This window comes from Labrus mixtus, chromosome 9, assembly GCF_963584025.1.
Source record: "Labrus mixtus chromosome 9, fLabMix1.1, whole genome shotgun sequence".
Lineage (NCBI taxonomy): Eukaryota > Metazoa > Chordata > Actinopteri > Labriformes > Labridae > Labrus > Labrus mixtus.
The window spans coordinates 15861314-15882940 of NC_083620.1; the positions used below are offsets into that span (position 1 = coordinate 15861314).

The window sequence follows — 21627 nt, forward strand, 5'->3', positions numbered from 1 at the left end:
GTCAGTAAGTTCCACACTGCATGTTCATTTTTATACAAGCCAGTTATTTACACATGACTGCACACACAACAAATCAATAATACTCTGCAGATCAGTCCTCTTTTTGTCACGTGACCTGTGATGGACGGCTGCAGGGAAACTGCGTCATGGCCTTCACTAAAAACACATACTCAGTAATTCTTTAATGTCAGGGAGGTAAGAAGACTTTCTCTCCCAAGAATCGTGTCAGAATGTAAGCGCAGTTTAATTGTACTGCCAGCTGTGTGGTGTTGTTATAGGAGATTTCCAGTTTCCATTGTTTTTCATTTTGAACTATAGATTCTTTTCTAAAAAATAAAGATCTTAAACTAATGATCATGTTATCATTTATTAATATGTAATTTGGTGGATTACACATAATGTGGAGACAGTGCGAAAAACTGATCAGTTTCCCACAGCAAACTGTGACATCATAGAATATTTTGCTTCATACGATGAGCAGTCTAAACCCCACTATATTAATTTTAATCAATCCAAATTCTTATATTTGAGATACTCAGGGCATAAAAAGTTATTCATTTGACAGAAACAATCGATTGTGAAATGAATTGTCATATAATTCAGTTAGCTTGATTGATGCAGTTCTATTGTCATGTTTAATGATTGAAAACAAAAAAAGAACAACTGAGGAGAAATGGTATCTTTATTTGTTCAAATAAATAGATGGATCGGGGTTAGGGAGGGGATTTGAAGGATAGCTGTTGTGTTCATCCACCATGAACAGATACTGTATGTCATTGGTCTGCTCCCTTTGTATTTTATTAGCTTTGCTGAAACAGTGATTACAGTGACTGAGCTCATGCTGGATGTAAATAAATAAATGATTGGGAACATGAAGGGAATAAAATATACTTCTATAAAAATCACATCTTATATGAGCTTTACTTAAACCCTTGGGTTTATAAAATGATTGTTGAATTTTGGTCATGTAGTAAATTGTATGAACCAAAGGTTGAAATCAGTGTAGACTCTTTAAAATGTGGGATTTAAAAAAAAAGTTCAATCTGGGGTAACAAAAAAGTAGAAAGGAGCTTCAAAGTTTACCAACACTTTAACTTGCCAAGGTCAAAGTCTAATTTCATGAAGACCCCACAGGTTTAAAGCAACATATTCAACAGATTCATTGACTGAATTTTTTGTGTTGCTTTAGTGTTACAAGCATGTAACTGTAGGTCTTGCAGTATGTGCAGTTATAAAAAACCTTCATGTGGCTAACTCTTTCCTACCCAGGGTTCAAATGTCACAGGACTTGGAAGAGCGAGGGAGAAGGGGATTTAATCTATATTTAACACAAATTCATGTTTGTGAGGCTACTCATTGTCAACCTCAGAAAACATGCTTCAGAGACATCTGATGGATGAACAGAATCAGCGAGCTAAAGACAATCAGAGGGCTTCATCGGCCATGTGGTCTGAGTGTGTCTCTGGACCGGGCGGGGGCTCTGAGTGCTGGATGTGCTCTGAATTATGTTCAGACTCATGGTGCTCATGATCATCATGTGGGTGGTGCGAGTCCGGTTCATGGTCGGCGTGCCGTACCTCCTCATCTTTCTCTCGGATGAGCTTTTCTGTCTCGTCTCCAACTCCTGGCACTACGGGGATTGGGAAATCTGTGCCGCTCTCCCGGGTTAGTTTACTGCAGAAAGATGCAGTTTGCAGAAAAGATACGTTTTAAGAAAAGGTTGAAAAGAAGCCCAGTGAATATATTAAGTTTTTTGTTTTTTTTCCGTCAAACTCCCAGAACAAAGTAAAATCCTCAATCTAATCCACATCTCAGTGCTGTCCACCCTAAAGCTGCTTCCTCGTCAACACTGACCTGTCCAACAAATAAAGAATGGCAATATATTTCATCATTGACATTTTCTTCCTAAAAAATACGATATTCTTATCTCTATAAAATGTCCTCCGCACTTAGCATACCTGTGTGCCCCTTGCTTTAGTGTGATCTTACTTGCGGTTGCGTTCCTTCACCACCATGCGGGTCATGCTCTGGATGCACTGGGCTCTGTAGTTCTCGTAGTGAGTCTCTCGGGTCACGTCCTTCAGGTCTTGCATGTGCGTGCGAACGAGCATGTTCCTCAGCTTCACAAAATCACAATGTGCCGAGTTCTCCACTGAAAACACCGGCGTGAGGATCAATTGTATGTGTGCGTCAATACAAAAAAAAAAAAAAGGAAGTCGCACTTCTTAAGGCTAAAGATGAGGCACAAGATGCAGAACTGGTGATGAACCAGAAGAACAGGGCCTACCTTCTACGATGCCCCAGGGGTAAAGCCGACCTCGCACCCTCTTCCCTTTGGCCTCCACCACTGTGTTGCTGCCGATTACAGCAAAGGGAATGCTCTCCTTGTTTGGAGAAGCCAAAAAAATATAATGAATGAACACAAGAGAGACTGTGGATGACTTTGTTCTAGCAGATGGACCAGCGAGTGACACTGCACAGGCTATATTTAAAACTATTTCCCCTCCACTTTAATCATGCATTACTTCCTTCATTTTTAACCCCTCCCATTCATTATTCAACCTCCTCCATCTTTTATTCCCACTTCTCTCTCTACTCCATCAGAGGTGAGACAAGGACAAAGGCAGGGAGAGAAATAAACTGGCACACTGACTGTATCCTGGTTGCCAGCTCATGAAGCCAGAGAAGCAAAGAACGGTTGACTCATCAAGACTGTGTCGTCAGTCGTGGACTGAATGCCAAGGTCTTACATTAAACTGCCTCTACATTTATTTCAACATCACTTTTGTCCGTTAGCCAGATATTGTTCTTCAGATTATGGTTTTGTTCAGTTTGTAAGTACTGTAATGTGTAAATGTAAATATGATTTCTATTGCTAATGTATTTTGTATTTATTTACAGATCAAGTTTTCAGTGACTTTCATTTGAGATGCTGGTTCAGCTTTTGTGTTTAAGATAAACTAACCATAACTCATGCACATGGGGACTTAAATGCATGTAAACCCTGAGCTGTGGAAAGAAAAGGACAGAGAGAAAAACCCACAGCAGTCTCTGGCTCTCACCTTCAGCTCCGTGTCCTGCTGCTTAAACTCTTCATCTTCATCAGAGTCACAGTCAGGGAACTGGTAGATCTTTATACCGTATTGCTCGATCTCCTCTCGGATCTACAGGAAACAGAACACGGAGCTTAAACGTGCATATTGGCAGTGCGGGATTAAAAATGTGATCAGTGATGATGTGAGACAAATGTATTTTCTCAACAAGAAACTGATGAATGAGTTCTGTGAATCTGCTCTTGTGGTTTAACTGTAGGTGCGTTTAATGTTTATTGACCCAAATCAGGCTTGCCTTTATTTTCTTTTTCTTGACCTCGCTGGGGGTGAGCGTGTCAGCTTTGGCCAAGATGGGGACGATGTTAACCTTTTCATGGAGCGCTTTCATAAATTCAACATCCAAAGGTCGGAGGCTAGAAGCAATACAAAACAATCAGACACATCAAGCAAACAGAGACGATACCTTTAAGTGTTGTAGTCTGGTAACATGACATGCAAAGTCTAAAGCTTGAAGCTCATTATTTCAGCTTTTAGAAACTATGTCTAACAATTCAAATGGATTTAAATATAGAAATAGATTTTCATAAATGAAGTTTGGAAATGAGGGAACTTGATTCTGATCATGAACCAGTTGTGTATTTTCTCTCAATAAATATGTTCTCAGCCAGATGACGTTGATTTAACACAAGATTTGAATACTGTGTTGTGTTTCTGTGGCTTTAAGCTGGTGACAGAGGTTTGCTCTCTCCAGTGACCTCTTTGAGTGGAGTAATGGCTGGAACTCTCCAACAGAGGGCGCAACGTCTCCATCACTTTGACTTTGAGATGGACACTGCAGCATCACTTGAGAGAGGCTTTATTTGTTCTGTAATGAGCACAGTGATGTGGAACAGTGCAATGTGCACAAATGCAGTGAAAAGTGCAACATCAGCACCCAGCACAAAGAATTGATCAGAGAGAAAGTACTGCACCAGAAATAAATCCACCTGAAGGCAGCGAGAACAGCAGAGAACTGCTTTAACTCTCATCAGGAGCCAACTGCATTAACAATTTATAGGGCTGACTGCACTCAAAGTATACACCAGTTTATATTATTTAGTGTCCCTTAATTATTTGTAATTACGGGCTAATAGAGGCTGTGACTCTTTTGATAAAAATTCTCAGAGAGACATTTCCTACTGCAGCAGAAAGGTGTTTAATATTCCCCATCATTAGGAGTGATAAAGAGAGAGAGAGAGAGAGAGAGAGAGAGAGAGAGTAGTAGTAGATTTGTCGTACCCATGACCAAATGGTGAGATAAAATATAGGCAGCAGTGGACACGATTGTCCTGGATATTCTTGCGGTTGAGGCCACTCTCGTCCCTGAAGTACTGCTCAAACTGCTGGTCAATGTAGTCAGCCACAGACTTCCAGCTGGAGCGGAAACACACAGGGACATTCTGTTTCTGAGGCACTGCACTCTGAGGAACTACTGCACATTACTTTTTAAACACAACTGTGCTAAAGAAAAATGTTAGAAAGTGGAACTGACTAGTTTGATTTGGATCAGGCTTTTTTTTTTCTTTATTAAGATGTTAGGTATGTACCATTCAGTGTTGTTAACAGCATCCCCAAAGCCTGGTGTGTCCACAATGGTGAGCTTCAGTTTGACACCTTTCTCCTCTATATCCACTGTGTGTTTGGTGATTTCTACTGTTTGTGTGATGCGCTCTGGGGAAAGGACAAAAACAAGCCCCGGTTTTCAGTATGCACTTTCATATATTGTAAAATGATTACCAAGCATGAAGAGGAAAACAATCCTCACCTTCAGCATTGAGCAGCTTCCTATCTTTGTAAAGATCTGTGAGAAAGAGACTGTTGACCAAAGTGGACTTTCCCAGGCCAGACTCCCCTTCAAACAAAGAACAACACAGAGAAAAAAAAGACAAGTTTAAGAGTTTCTGATCAGGAGTCTCTTTCTGGTTGAAGCAGGTCTTAGGATCAGATGTCAGCTAATGTGAAAAAGAGGATTTACCTGCCACCATGAGCGTGAAGTCAAATCCCTTCTTGACTGACTTGCGGTGTACCTGGTTTGGCAGAGTTGCAAAACCCACGTATTCCTTATCCTGGTCCTACAAACACACACAGTAAAGAAATTAAACATCTGTGAAGCACACATTACCCAGCATACATTTCTATAAAAAAACGCTGCAATCAAACACTCCACAATTGTGTGTTGACAGCACCACTTTAACTTTCAGAGCAGTTTAAAACACCAAAAGTTAACAACACAACCAAAACAAATAGCAACAGACTCCGATTCACAACCTCTTCAACCGAAAGAAAATAAGATAATCGACTGTTTCTCATACGATCGTTCACAAGCTGACACATCGCGTTCATCAATCCAAAGAGAAACTGTTTAAAACAAAGACAACAAATTGCCTGTAAAGCAGAACTGAAGATCGTCTTTCTCCATTTGGTCTCAATACTCTGTTCCTTGTGTTACCTCATTATTGCTGTACGGGTCGTATCGACCCCATGGACTCTTGGGTCTGGTGGGACTGACGGAGGACGGCAAGTCAAACTCCACACTCCTGTTCTGCGGTAAACCGGGCTCAGAACCTGAATCCGACCGCGCTCTACCCGCCACGGGGGGGCGCAAATACGACGGGGTATGGGGGCGGTCTGGGCCTTCAGCTTCCCTGTCTGGATCAAGGGGCTCAAGGCCATGTTGGTGTTGGTGCTTGTGGTCATGGTCATGGTGGTGGTGGTGGTGGTGGTGGTGGTGGCCGTGGTCGTGGCCTCCTTGGTGGTTAGGGTCGTGCATAATGTTCTCCACTTCTGAGTCGTCTGATTGGCTTGAGTGCTAGAGAGACGCCATGGTTGACGGGGATGGATGAGGTAGTAGAAGGTGAGGGATAAGACAGGTGGATCGACGACATGGTGAGGAAGGAATGGAGATTCAGAGTGCAAATAGGCAGACTTTTTTTCTTTTTTAATTGTTGACGAACTATTGTGTAAGATAGGCTACTCAGCTGGTTTTATTATTATTATATTAATTTAGATTAGATTTAATTAGTGTTATATATCAGATGTAAAACAAAGTTTGAATGAGCTGTAATACCTGGGCATAAATAAGTCATACAGGTTGATGTTCCAGGTTTTATTCTAACATTATGTCTTTTAAATCTTCTCATCACATGTAACATTTTAAGTTACACAAAAGGCCTTTTTTTATGGTTCTTGTTAAAGGACAATACATATTTAAGGCGTTATGAACATAGTCTATTCATCATTTCTAGATTCCTAACGCTAATACACTAAGCTGTCAATAAAGTTCAAATGAATGGAGCTTTTCTTGTAAGAGGATACACAGCTGAAGGGACTCCAGGTAACACATACTGTAGTCTCCCTGCTAGTTGAGTATACAGATAAATAATGCAGTGGCTCTCTGAAAGCAATGAGGTCATTTAAATTCAGCTGTTGGTCCTGACTTCTGTTTGTGCAGCATACATCAGCTCAAGAGTGAGCGTAAGTAGGCTTAACTGGTAAAGTTGAGTTGATGAGCAGACTTCTTTATAGAGTTCAGGTGTGGTTTTTTTTTTTGGTACCTGTTCAGCGTCATGGTCCCTACTGTGATTAGCAGAGGCAGGGCGAGAGTGATGCTCGTCTGACGAAGAGTGAGCCTCGTGGTCACTGTCCGCCATTGCTATCGGGGCTACAGTACACTCTGCAATCTCCAACCATAAGGAAGCACACATGGTGGGGGAGGTTGTCGTGTGAGGAAAAGGGAAGACAGGACACCCAGATAGTCCGCCATAAAAAAAATCCGGTGCAAGTCGGGAGCAGAGGGGTGAATATGTAATCAGGTAAGACATTTAAGAGAAGAAAGAAAAAAATAAAATTAAAATGATGAAACGAGGCCAAAGCAAGGGCAAAGGAAACAATAATAACATACCATTCACAGGTGTTAATGGTATGACGGCAAAGCAGATGAGATGACTGTTTGAAGGGTGATTGAACGATGCATAATGGCATTCTGAGTGCAGTCGCTGTCAATGTTGTCTTCAATTACAACGTTGGTACAACCTGGCCTACTGCCATTACATGACTGCCAAATGTTATTAGCTTCTCTGATATCACCCTATTCAGAGTTTCAGGCACTATTAAAAATGCACCAGTGTCAGTGCCAGCAGGTAAGATTATCTGTGCCAGCTGCAGTTGCATAATGCACGGAGTCATTAACAGTCTGATGAAAATTTTAACACCAAAGTTAGACATTCAAATACACTGGAACAACTTCTATTCCTTTGCACATTGAAAGTAAGAGAATATCAAGTCTGATTCAAGATGAGACAAATCTTTTAAATCAAGTTAAAAAATAAAAGCTTTGCATTTTATCATGAAAAGTATTTTGTCTTCCTTTTTCTGTCCTCTATCCAGAGCCTGTAGTTTTAATTATCCAATGATTTGGAGCTTTAGGGCAGAGAAGTCATCGATTGTTTCAGTTTAGGAAATCAGTGACCTGCTTTCCTGAACTACAATCCAAAGCACAGAGATCAATGACCAACATGGTGGATCCAGTGACCCAGAGGATGGGATCTACTGCAAAGCTTTGACAGATGTCCTGCTTTTATGAACAGAAATGCTTAAAAAAAAAAAAAAAAAAAAAAAAAGTTCACCATGTAGTACCAAACTTGTTATTTGACTCTGGTTTTAAATTGCTAGATTGTCATCAACCAAATCAACATTATGTCATGCTAGAATCTCCACAACAAAGTTCCATTTCAAACACAGTCATTACTTTTGAAACATAGATAATAAAACTTGCATCAGGACATCCTGGACTACCCACACCCTCGAGCCTCACCTCCTTTCTCGCAGAGCCTCACCTGTGGTACCTCTTAGCAGCGCGTAGAGCCTCTTTTTCTTGCCCCTGCGTTAAACTACTCCTCATGCCCACTCTGACAGGCAGTAGGAGGCAGAAACCAGAGGCTCCAGCATTTATAAGCCTCCATCCCAGAGGACACAGCGCCCTTCAGCCCCATCGAGCCGCTTAACGCCCCGGGAAACTGATCAGCGGCATTGATGAACCAAACAGCAAAGAACGGAGGCTACGAAACAACCCACACATGAAGCACACGCTCTGATGCTGAAACTGGTGCTGTGTTATTTTAACAAGACTTTATCAGACATGATGCAACAAAATTATGCATTTGAGTTAACACAACTCACTCCTTCTAAATCTAGTTTTAACATTTATGGGTCATCAGCAAAGCCCGTCCTGAAGCCAGAGTTATGAGAGGAACCTGTGGTCACATCACATTGTAAGACTCGCTGAGCTGCTCAATGATCACAAATAATACAAAAAGAATCGACTGCTTTGCTTTTGAGCTCACTTATTAAGCTAATAAATGTATAAATAAAGAACTTATATCCCATCATACAGATCGTATTCTGCTACACCAAGCAGAAAGGAGTGTAACCTCATTTATATGAAAATTTATGAAGCAAGTTGCTTGAAAACAAACCCAGACGTTTTCTTCTGCAGGAGTAAAAGCACCACGATGACAATGTTTGGAAACCACTCACTTAAAGGCTCAACACTTCTCCTCCATTATTACACGTCTGTTACATTTCACAATTTTCATACCTCAATGGTTTTCCTGAATCCTTCATCTGCCTTTTGAGCTAAGTCACAAAAACTGTCTTGTCACGCTGTCTTTTAAACTACACTTTGAGATTCACTTTCCACACATAACTCTGAAGCAGCTTTGATTTACAAACTTCTTTCCCTCTGAATCAATCAGCAAAACAAATGTAGAGAGCTAAAAAGGTTTTCAGGAAAAGGAAATTCATTTCATTAATTGGAATTTTTTGATCTGTTTGGTGGACAAAATCTCATGAATTTTCTTTTGAGTTTCAAATCTGACATCATGACTCTCAGCTGGAATAAAACACTAAAATAAGTCAAATTGATGAAAAGAGATGAATTCAGCTCAAGAACAAAAGTGTTTGTTTTGGAGATGTTGTCATCCATGACATCATGCTTTCCTACAGGACAGACCGTCCAATCAGATCTACTCTGTGGTTGTTGGCCAGCTGCATGAAATGAGAACAGCTCAGGGTTTTGACATTTTTATTCCTTTCCCCTCCGACAGAAATAATCTTCATGTTAAATAATTTTAGATGCTTCAAAAATTAAATAGATTTAATGATGTTTTTCTGGATGCACCCTTTCCATATTCAAACATTCCACTAGACTACTTGATCCTAACTTTTCAAAGCCAAGCAGAGTTTCAAACTGGTACTGCAGTAGAGAGAGAGAGCTGTCTCTCAGACCCAATCAGTAACGCATGTGATCCGCTCAAACGGTCAGTTCGACTTTACTCCGTTCACTCTCATCATGTCTGCTTTTCTCAGCATTCAGTAACTTAATGATAGTAACGTTATCCCACAGCCTGCTGTAGTCTGTAAACTTATCCACACAGACTCAGTTACAGGGCTGCGTTATAAACACTGAAGATGTGCTGTAGATGCACGCTCCACTTTTCACTTCCAACACGCTCAGCAGGAGCAGTCAGACATACACATCCAATAATGAAAAGTCTGCTAATGTTAAGTGTTTAACTTTAAAATGATAAATCGAGAGGAAATCTTGTTTCTGTGGATTAAAGAAGTTATTCACAGAAGAGTTTTGTTTTGAGTTTGTAATGTTGTAATGTAGAGGTCGTTCCAGAGGGTAGCAGGGGGTCCTGGGCACTACTACCTTTGAAAAAAAAAAATAGAAAATAGATTTTTTTTTTTTTTTTTTTTTCATTTTTCAGATCTGATCAAATGTTCCAATCCGTGACTTAAAACTGTGATTTGATTCAACAGAACACAATACCATATACACCCAATTGAATGTCCTGTAACAAATGTGCATCTGAAACAAAAACACAATCTTGGTGGGTAAAAAATATGATTGGCCAGTGAATTTTTTCATCTAGCCACCCCCTCGGCTGGTGAGTCAAAAAGTTTTCCACAGATCTACTGCAGTCCAGGCGGAAGTCTGACAGTATTCGATTTTTTGTAACTACTCATCAATCAAAAAATGACACAAAAATCAACATCATATAATAGAAATGATTCAGCCTTACAATGAACTACTATTCTAAGTCTGACATCTATAACAACTGTGTGTTTGAGATCAGCAGTGTAGTCTGATATCAAAGTTAACAACATGGCCACCTCAAGACCAGAGGCAACAGAAAACTAATGACAGACCTTTGAAGAAGATAATACAATAAACTTGTGAATTGTGACTGAATGAACAGACTGTAGTATATACACATTTCAATCTAGCTTTGGTGAGCCATACTAGGCACAGTATTGGATCCTCGTGCTCATCCTTCTAAAAATTAAGAACAAGACCCTCCAGAGTAGCCAGTTGAAAAAATGAAAACAAAACACTTTGCCTTGATTTCGTGTAAGATTCACAAAAAGGTTTCTTCATATACTGTGGTATTGATTACATGATATAGAAACAGCCTTTTATAACAGGAATAAAAACCTAATGGGCTCTAAGATCAATTTCACACGTTTTCAATAGGATAACGCAGCGTCTCCCTCTGGAACGAGTCACAGCTGAGACCTGAACCAATTACAATTTCCATAACTGGCTGCACTGACATTTCAGCTCCTCTCCAGGGTTTAGTTCATCAGGACTTATAATAAGAAAACTTTATCATTAGCAGTGTCATGCAGGGATTGTCAGTGTTGTAACTGAATGAGCTTCAGACCAGGTTAGACCACAGTGTGGCTAGTTCAGGTCCAAAGGGGCATAAAGAAGCTGAGGCTCTGTGGTGAGACTAATACAAAAAACCCTCATTCACACATTCTACATCAGCCAAATACAAGAATCACAGGAATTAAACAATAGATTTGAGGACAGAAATATTGAGTCCCTGCTGTAATATCTCCACTTATGAGGACTTGCTGGTCTGGTATGTCCTGTTTGTCATGTGACTAGAGGTAAAGCAACAATTTGACCTCAGACTTTATTGCATATACAGAACCAAACATCCAATCATTTTAATGAATTTTAATAAGCAGTCTGAAGGCAAAATGGCAGGTTGCTGCACAGCTTCAGAAAGGAATGATACCCTTTTAGGCCTATCAAGGAGACCATTGTAGGAAAAATAACCTCTTGAGGATGTGGGACATATTTTATGACAGGACTGAAACCTTTTTGGCGAGCCCACTCAGTCCCTGAACAACAATTGTAGGACATGAAACCCAATGCAGCATAAGAAAGTTGCATGGTTGACTTGGCTGCTTTGTTACTCTTGGATGGTGATAGTGGGTTTGGCAGCCACACTACTGATTGATGATAATTTTTTTTGCATGAAACACAGCTCTCAGGGGAGAGACCACTTCAAATTCTCCCCACACGACATGGGAAATTGCAATCAGAAGCTGCCAGAGGTCGTAAAGAATCTATACTGTACTTTTTTATTAATCCTCTGTGATGAAAGCAGGAGGAAACAATCAAGCTTGAATAAAAACAATGCAATCATTCCACAAGTGCAAAATCATGTTTTCCTGCAGGTGTCACCCCCTTTGGCAGGAATGCAAACTTAAATATGCTGGGGTGGGGTATGACGCATATAGTGTATTTGCATTATATAGACTGTGACCTTAACATGAAAGCATTCAAAGGCACTAACAGAAACAACACTCCATGTTTATTCCTCTTTAGTGAATGTTGTGGAATGCACAGGCTGAATACCAGGGAGGTTTCCCCTTGTGGCGAGGCTGCGAGCAGGTGGTGAAGTGAGCCATGTGCGCTCTGTGTGAATGCTGTGTTTGTTTGGATGGTTAGAGCAGGGCTCTGTGTGAAGCTGGCCCAGTACAGAGAGAGAGAGAAAGAGAGAGAGAGAGAGAGAGAAAGAGAGAGAGAGAGAGAAGAGAGAAGAGAGAGAGATAGAGAGAGAGAGAGAGAGAAAAGAGAGAGACAAAAATAGTCACCCTCTCCACACACACACTCCCACAGCTATAGAGCTGATGCAAATTCCCACATGACCAAAACTCAACATTCAGTGCAACAGAAGGCACAATTATAATTTCTCTGTGCTTAAAAAATGCAAAGGAAGATTAAAAAAAGGACCAGTGCATCAACGGCACATTGCCTCTCTGTAAACTACTCAGCAACAATGTCTTCGTCATCAGAAACTACAACTTTCTCCTCACTCTCAGTGCATTAAGCTGTCATGGCTGATCAATACATGTGCATTTTAACATTGAAGAGCTTGACAGCAGGGAAACGCTCAGGAAATGCACAACAGTCACGTGGATAACCTCTCAGTAGCTTAGCAGAAAATTGTCATTTCTGGTGCAAAATCATATTTAAGCACAAAGCCTGATCACATGCATCCATGTGAACAGTCCAGTGTGGGTAAAAAAAAAATCTATAACCCTGATTCATGTGTATGCACAGGATAAAACCTGCAGCCACAAATGACTATGTTGGAAGAAAACACAGAGTAAATGACACACAGAGAGATATACTTAATTGCAGGGTCAGCAAGAAAAGAAGCAACAAGCACATACCTCTGCATCACTTGTTTCTGAATTAGCTGCCATTTAATCCCTTCAGAACCAGAAGTATTCCTTTCGTTTACAGAGACAGAGAGAAAACAAGAAAAAAGGCCTTGAAAAGCACCTCAGAAAGTGTCACTTGTTTAGTTTCAGGGCACCCCACATTACATAAGAGCAACTATTTTCCTTGCCTCAACAATCACACTTTAGATGTTTTATTAAAACAGGTACATCTTCAATCTCTGCCACTCTGCATCTGGAACGTTTCAATAGCTCCGCCCTGCTCTTGTTCGGGCCAATGTGAAGCTGATATACAGATGAGGGAGCAGCTCAAGTGTCTGCAGAGGGGTGCTGGCCTTACAATAAGAAGTGATGCAGGGAGTGTGTGGAGCTCAGTGACGTGTGTCCTATTCCCTGCTCACTGCTAGGTGCCCTGTCGTCTTCCTTTGTCCCCTTATTCTTAAAGCCACACAAGGGACATCTCAACAGCCTAATGATCAAACACATACAAGCAATAAAGTTTGAATAAGTGAAACACTTACATGTATCTCAAATTATTTATAAGTTTAATATGAATTAAATAATAAAGGTAGAGAAACATGAATCCAAAAAATCTTCATAAAAAAAAGTCAATATATAAAATCAAAGAGCATGAGAAGAGGACAACAGCAGCAGCATGCAAATAACTTCTTACAAAGGGAGTCACATCCAACCCAGACCTCCCAGCTGGTGGTACCAGGGCCAGAGCTGCACAAGAGGACTCAGTGTGTGTGTGTGTGTGTGTGTGTGTGTGTGTGTGTGTGTGTGTGTGTGTGTGTGTGTGTGTGTGTGTGTGTGTGTGTATAGAGGTGCTTTGTGGCCTACATGCTACAAATAATCTTTTTATCTAACACACACTTTCCTTGCCACACACACACACACACACACAAACACACTTAAGTGGGCCACAGCACAGAGCTTTTCTTTTAATCTTGCTGGATCTCTGTGCCTTAGAAGTCTTATAATACTCACTCATTCTTAAGGAATCAGGACTTTGTGATTGCGATTATGCTTCGAACAGAAGTGAATGGGCTCAATGAGTGTAAGCTTTCTACTGACTTTTTAGATAGTTACAGTCACAGTGAATTACGATTTGACACTGTCCAAACCACAGAGACGTCTAGTTAGAGAAGCTCAGCTTGTGTCTGGGCTGAGATCTTTTCTCCAGTGTTTTAGTTTAACAGGAGAAATAGGCAGAGAGGAAAAACAGCAGAGGAATTCAGCAGGGAATTCATTTTCTGCCTATGGGTGGAAGAACTAAACGTAACATGATCCCAATCTTAATAGCTCTCACTGCCATGTGTGCCAACTTATACAACAGTAATAACTACCATAAGCAGTAGACAGAGCAACATAAATAGTATCACAGCAACAGACATGCCAGTCTAACAAACCACACAGTAGGCAAATCTCAGTAAATCCACTCTTGATGTGACACATGTACAGAATTGGTCTTGATGAGACGAGAGGGTGAAGAATGCAATGCGGGCTATCAGACAGGAGACGTTACTTCCTGTAGGGAAGTATGGTGTCTGGGTGGATGACTTCAGGTCTGCTTTAATCCTCTGTGGCCAGCCCTCATCATGAGGGTGATTATCATGGACCATCTGAAGGGGCTGACAGTGCCTGAGGGACGGGAGGCTTTAGATATACAATGCCAGGCTGCATACACACGCAATAATACACACAAAGTTCCTACACTGACTTTTATGTTGGCCTCTGCACACACAAGGGTCAGACACTCCAGTCGTGACAGTAAAGTGCTGTGGGGCTCACATTGCCACTTGTAATTAAAACGACTTTCTGTCCCTGTTTACACTGTGAGGTCGTCTGGCGTTGGGCCAGCGAAGGTGGCAATGAACCTCTGCACACAGAGCAACACCAGGAGCCAAAAAAATACTCGTATTAAGAAATGTCCGACAATTTAGAGAAGAGTGTGAAAGATTAACTGAATCTGCACGAATAATGATTTTTGCTGTATTATGTGTGAAATGTATCAAAATGTAATTTAACTTAAAGCAGAGGATTTAGCATATGAACTGTGCCCCATGGGAGAAGGCAGAGGGGGCAGTGCCATCTGCTGCTCATGACTGGACACAGCTCGATTGTGGTGTACAAGTTTTTGTGTGAAATACATAATCGTGCACAGAGTTGTTACAGATGAGATTAATAACGTTTTTCTATTTAAGCCAGCAGATCACAGCAGAATTCCACAAACAAATACAGCAACCCTGAACTTATTTTTTCTGTGCATTTCTGTATACAGTGCAGTGTTCTGTGCAAACTTGAATTTGTCTACAGCAGGGTCTTTTGTGCATGTTGGACACTTTGAAAATCCAGCCTATAGGATGTACATGTGTATTTAGAACCATACAGGAAATATGCAGAAAATAGGATAAAGGAATATATGAATACATTTTCTCCCAAACTGTCTGAAAAAACTGGATGAAACATCTGAACTGTATAGAATAACATGCAGTGGACTCTGACGCCCTGTAAAGCAGATCTCCACCACCTCTGCAGGAACATAAATATTGTTCCAGAATAGCGAGGACCGAGTAGCCGCTGGATCTGCTGAACTTACACTTCCTACGCTTCCTCCTCCATTCAATTAAGGCTCTTTATCTGACACAGAGAAATTCCTGTTGGAAAGCAGCTAAAGCATTTACTCAATTTGTTTTTTCCTCTTTTAAAGGTGGCATGGTCCAACAAAGGCTCATGTGGTTCGGGCGAGGTATGGGGTTTTCCGCTGGTCAACTTGAAGAAAGCAAGAGGCTTTTACAGATTAAAATCAAAAGGAATTCCTTTGTTCATTATAATCATACTTAATATTACAATCTGCAGGCATCTAAGGCATTCGGTGGGACACAACAGGTCTCTACAGTATGGACCTGGGATGATAATAGTATGTGTTTTGTATGGTCAGTCACCTGTGGCTTGTCCAGTTTGTAAATCCAATGGCCAGCATGGAGAGTGTGACTTCCAGCTGGCCCAAAATCTGTCTCTAGATCACCTAAATTGCTTTTTTGTTTTACTCATTCCTCAATAAAGACTTGCTTAAAGAATCAGAGGGAAAACGGCAGAAAATAAGGTAATCATTTTCTAAAAGTTTAAAAAGTCAGAACTGCTTCATTAGTACAGCATGGATGGTGTAATGTGACCTGGCTAAGTTACGGTGGGGGAAAAATGTTAAAGAGATCAAGCAGATTTAGAGCTTATCAAAATCGCACACATGCACATGTGCACGCTACTTCAGAAGCTGCGAAAAACGAAACAAAAACAACAACACCTGTGAGCCACACAGGGACAGCAGACAAAACAAGCTAGCTGAGTCAACATCTCTTGGGTGGTGACCTCTGCTTACCCTGCTAAAAGGAAGTCAGTGGGTTGTTGTGTGGCCTTGCTTCTGCAACACTGAATTCCAGCCCGTCTAAGTCCCACATTACACCAACAGAAAACTACCTTGTGTGATTTTTGGCTCCTGCTGGGCCTTATCACAATGCTACTCAAGAGGGTAATGTCTAGTCTGAGCCACAGATCTGCTGAAACAAGGTTAGCATTGTGTCTTATTAAGACTCAATTAGAAAAATTACATCAGTGTCTGGACTGGGTTTCCTGTGTTTCAAAAGGTACCAGTTGACTGGAAAACAAACATGAAGTAGCTAAACTATTCACAGATTCATTACTTTTGCAACAGTAGTTAAAGAACCAGCAGTCTTGAGTCCCCAGGGCGGGGGATGTCGGAGGTTGACTGTTCATTGCGTCATGTGTAATATGCATAAAAAGGTTTGCATCACAGGCAAAATATGTGCCCCAATGATCATTTGTAAAGTTTAACAACTTGCAGCCTTGCTACAACAACATTATCATTATTATTATTATTATTATTATTAATAATAATAATAATAATAATAATAATAATAATAATAATAATAATGATAATAATAATAATAATAATAATAAATCAGCCTCATACTGGCTAATTTGAACTTAGGTTGCTTTCACATATAAAGTTCGGTGTGATTCAGGGGTGAAGTTGAAACGGTGTTGCTTTTTTCATTTGGTTCGGTTTGCTTTCAGACTGCACTCTGTCAAGCGCACCAAAGCCGGTCAAATGTTGTGTACCGTAGCTACCTGTCACTAGTTGTGGCTGTAGATGCATTTATGTGGTGTCGGACACATCTGAAAAATGTACATGAATGCATGCTCAAGCCGGGACACCGAGTTGGAAGTTGGGGAAAGAATTAGGTGCCCGACATGCTGACATATTTGACATCAACATGGGATGCTTTGTTAATGTTAAGATACTTTTTAATAGGCTAATTCAGCTATTGCACATAAACGTTTTGTCGTAACAACATCCAGATTTTTCACACTGAAAACATGTGAACAGACTGAAGTCAGATGAGCGACTTCCCAACTCGGAAACTGACCATCCAAGGAGCACCTGAATGCAGCATGTAGCGCCAGTCAGTAGCTGCTGCCATCCAGCCTAATCCTGTCACTACGACTGGAAAGTAGACAACAAGACAGTGGAAGAATGGCATCCCACAGCATGGCGCAGTTTGGCAGTATTTTCATCATGGCATATCGACCGGAGCGATGTGTAACCACACTTAGCACAGGCATGAGCACGTTAACTTGTAAGGAGGACTGAAGGCTGCTGTTGTTAGCAATGCTAATATTAGGCATGCTCAGCAAACCTATTGACATCGTTTACAGACGGCCATATTCAACCCACAATGCACTGCATTTTGTTTCACTGTTTGGTCCAGTATGTGTTCACAAGAAGCACAACATGGCTCAATCCCTGCTCTAAGTGACTTGAGCAGTATTGAGCACAATAAAATAATTTGGAAGGGCTAGTTAAACGCATATTATGATCGCAAACTATTGATCATAACGAAGTTGAACCTATCAAATCTTTGTGACTATATTTTAAGGATGAAACAGGGAGGTAACAAATGACAGTTCTCCTCATGACATTGTAAGCTAAGAAAAGTATACAAACCAAGAGGCCCTTCATTCAAGAAGTACTACAGAGGTCCTGAGGGCTTTTACATATCTTAATTTTACACTTTAGAGAGCCAAAGTGTGGGAGTGTTTGATTAAAAGTGGGAACTTACTTGGAGTGGATACCTATTGTTTTAATTGCAACATGCTGAATACATAACAGTATCTTTCAGGTCTTTTTAGGTCTTGCATTTGTATGGCTCACTATGCACTTGAAGAATACAGGATTCACTATGCAGAGCAAGGGGTGGTTAACTACGCTGGTCAGCAAATAGAGAACAAACCACATGAGACCATGTGTGTTGTACAGTATGTGGCCCTGATGAAGAAGCTCAGCCTTGTCTGGTGCATCCTCAACATGTCAGCCCATGTGATGGCCCTGTTGGTCACAGCCTCCCAAGTGGAATAGCTCCTTTGCCGATGTTGGCTCACAGCTTTGATCCTCTCATTTTCCTCTCCAATCTTAACTACTTCAGAGAAGAAAAGATCTTTCTACTCCTTCTTGGTGTCTTTGGACAATCTCTTTGGCGGCATTCCCTATCCTCAGCCAACTCTGCCTTGTGTAAATCAATACAATCTCTTGATGTTTTAGTCCATTGATGGCTTGGACTAGTGTTTGGGTTGCATTCCACTTGCACACTATGAGAACTTGAAGATTGTAGATTGGCATTTTGGATGGACAGGTCCGGAGAGTCTCTCAGCCCGAATATGAGCCTAATCTTCTATTGCAGTATTACAGATTACGTTTCTGATATCAGATCTCTGGTAAAATAGTGGCTAAATATAAGGTAATGTATTGCTGCACATAGGACTCCTATACACTTAAAAGCAAAAGTGTTACTTCAAGTGAGAACAAGTTAGATATCTCAAAGCACTGAGAAAGCATTCCTATAAAAGACAAAAAAGACAATATCAAAGAAAGCAACAGTTTAGAAATCCAACTCATGGACACACTTGTTTGGTGTTTGGATTCCTATGAAACAATGTTTTGGATGATTAAAGAGATAAATATACAACAGGTTCATGTGTCTTTCCAAAATCAACAAGATCATGATGTTTCATGTCCAGAAACAATATTTGTGCTAAACTTTATGCCCTTCCTTGGCCGTCTGGGGTCACCCTGCTTGTAATTGATCTGTTTATCCCATCAGTATTATTAATTGACAAGCAGCAATCCCCAACTTGAGCTGACAAGAGCTGTGATTGACATTCCAGGAACCACGTAAGGACTCCTGTGTGCTCAAGATTAAGACGTGGTTAGACAGTTAAAAAACCTCTCTACACGCTGGAGGCTAAGAGGTTCGCCAGGTTCTTTGGATACAAAGTCCGTCAGAACTGTTAAACCCTTATCTTTGAATTAGCTAAAGATCATTTACAACATGCAGTGAGTAAGTTTCCCATATCGACCTCTCTTATTGAAGAGTAACATTTGCATAACAAACCCAAAACAATACTTAAAAAAATCTTCTTATTCTTATTAAGACCGATTCTCCATTCAGTGACTTGTACTCTCAACAGATGGCTTTGGTGACTTCTGGGGTGGCGCCTGACCAGTTGGGGCTCCATAATTGTCCCTTTTCCTCCTTTTCTTTCCATCTGTTCTCCTGCTCCCGGATGTAATCTGCTTCTTTAATCTTGATGCCCAAATTAACCAGGAGCCACACAAAAAAAAAACCTCACATGCATCAAAAAGCTTGGAAACCTCAACATGACAACCCACACACACATGGGACACCTCGCCAACTGACTCATCTGTGATAAAAGTGACTTTAGCACATTCAGGCTAAACGTACCTTGTGCTACCTGATGTGTAATCAGCATGCAACCTTTATAAGATAAACACGTGTGTGGTATACTACCCAGCAGAAATGAAACTACTGGAACATCTGCCTGCCAGAAGCAGTCCCATACAGATGTAAGGACTAATCTGCATTGACCGTAGTAACACTGTCATCAGGAAACATCAGTCCCAAGCACGTGTAGTAGACAGAGTCAGTCCAGACAGTCATTAGTACATTAAAAGCACAGTTTTCCAATTAGAGACTCCTATTTAGTCCAGTGGATAAAGATGAAGATAAATTGCTGGTCAGAACATTAGACAGTTTATATAATCATCAAAAAACAAAAGGCTGTCTGATAAAAACATAACCAGTGTGTCTTCCTCTTCAAATTACAAACAAGGAAAGATTGTCTGTCACAGAAGGCTTGTGCCGGGAAGCCGAGCTTGTCTCATTTCAGATCACAAGTCAGGTGACACACTTACCATTCTGCAGATGGCCAACAAGACAAACACACATACACGACCCAGTAGAGGATAGCGAACAACCATGAACGGCTTCGGGTCTTTGTGGGACAAACCTTTTGCGCCTCAAGCTCCTGCAAAGCTACACAGTCTTACAGGCAGACATTAATAACGTAATGCTGCACAGACACACGCTGCATCACGAGGAATGACTGGCTGTTACTGCTGCAGAAAGAGCAGCGATGGTGAAAAAGGAGGAAAGGGAATGAAAAAGAAAAGGTGAAAAAGGAGTGATGGTCAGATAGAAAGAGGAAGGAGAAGCTTCATTTATCTGAAAGGTAACAACCTTAAATCAGTAATAAAGCAGGACACATGGAGATGACCTTGATATTAAAGGACTTTTGCTAATTTTCAGAAAATTACTTACAAATCTATTTTCAGCTGGTGAAAAGAAAAATACAATTCCACACTCTCTATATGGGACAGTTACTGAGAGTATTTTCTAAGCACTTTTTTTTCTCCCTGTTACTTTAAGTACAGCACACATTTTTATGAATTTCTTGACGTCAAGCCTAACAATTCCAGTTTACAAGCTTCGGATAGGGCGGTCACCTCTGGTTTGTTTTGGGTACCTCATGCACAGGTTAGAGTGTGATTGGGTACATTCTAATGGGGATGGTCAAATTCATTTAGGCTGAACAGAGCCTGCTCTCTTACTTACACAGAAAGGTTGAGTTTTATAGTTTTAATGTTATTGAGTCAAAATTAGCACCTGACATTGACAAAAAGTAAGATTGAGTGTTCAAGAGCCTCTTGTTTTGCTGATTACTTTCACATTTTTAATTTGAGTTGTGCTTAAAACATTCACTGTGACCATACCAAGCTTTAATGATCAATTATATGAATCAAAGAGGAAGCACTGTACAACATCAAATGTGGGATAAATATGACTGTAGATATAAGGAGACAGAAAACATTTTCTTGAATCCAAATCCAAGAGCATGAAATTATATACAGCACATTGTGTGTCAGCAGCACTCGCACCCCAAGTGAAAGAGGTGTCAATGGAGCGTCAAAAGGAAATGGCACAGGCTCAGTGTGACACCTGGCATCCATCATTGTGCTAAATCTATATTACAGTTTAAGTGTCAGGAGGCTGCCTTATATGTGCTGCTTGCCTACCAATGGTCTCTCATAGCAGAATTTCTGTATTTCTGGAAAAACAGAAAAACAAACATCCTCCTTATAGGAGCTTTTAGGAACTATTATTAATCAAATTTGTGCATAGGTCCTATGGACATATCATGTATGTCTGATCTTTTTCCCGCCTACCTTCTCTGGTCAAAACAAATACAAACCATTCCGGACCAGGCTTGAAACTTTAAAGGAGGACATACTGGCAGCTGCATGGCTGACAGAGTAGCCAGTACATCAATATTTTAGGATTTAATTCAGCAGATATCTTACATATTGGTCCTTAAGGTTTTGTGTTGAGAAGAGAACAGGAAGGACTTAGTGTTGTAAAAGGTAAAAAGTCACTGAGTATGGATGTATAAAACTAGAGTATATAACGTGTTGTATGTAAACCAATAAGATTTGTATTTCCTCGAAACTAGGTCTGTTTTTCTGTAATTATGGAGAAAATGTTAAATCACAGTTAAATCAGGCTTTATCTACTTTGGGTCAGTGTAGTGTTCTGTCATTTTAATTGCTGAA

The 21627-nt window shown here is 40.6% G+C and overlaps 1 protein-coding gene across 5 annotated transcripts in view; it reads right to left on the bottom strand.

Annotated features, from left to right (window-relative positions):
• Positions 1-20041, bottom strand: part of septin4b (septin 4b) — a 21613-nt gene extending 1572 nt beyond the window's left edge. The window contains exons 1-12 of one of the 5 annotated variants that reach the window (XM_061046477.1): positions 7906-8035; positions 6647-6772; positions 5542-5901; positions 5068-5164; positions 4858-4944; positions 4640-4763; positions 4332-4466; positions 3349-3466; positions 3063-3164; positions 2288-2384; positions 1990-2152; positions 1578-1674 (exon numbers count right to left, since the gene is read on the bottom strand). In XM_061046477.1, the coding sequence (XP_060902460.1) occupies positions 1578-1674; positions 1990-2152; positions 2288-2384; positions 3063-3164; positions 3349-3466; positions 4332-4466; positions 4640-4763; positions 4858-4944; positions 5068-5164; positions 5542-5901; positions 6647-6742 (1476 nt within the window). In that variant the 5' untranslated portion in view covers positions 6743-6772; positions 7906-8035. Of the gene's footprint in view, positions 1-5; positions 1675-1989; positions 2153-2287; positions 2385-3062; positions 3165-3348; positions 3467-4331; positions 4467-4639; positions 4764-4857; positions 4945-5067; positions 5165-5541; positions 5902-6646; positions 6773-7905; positions 8036-12629; positions 12873-19932 lie in introns of those variants that run through there. The other 4 variants (XM_061046476.1, XM_061046478.1, XM_061046479.1 and 1 more) reach the window with 4 other exon arrangements.
• Positions 20042-21627: the final 1586 nt, after the last annotated feature.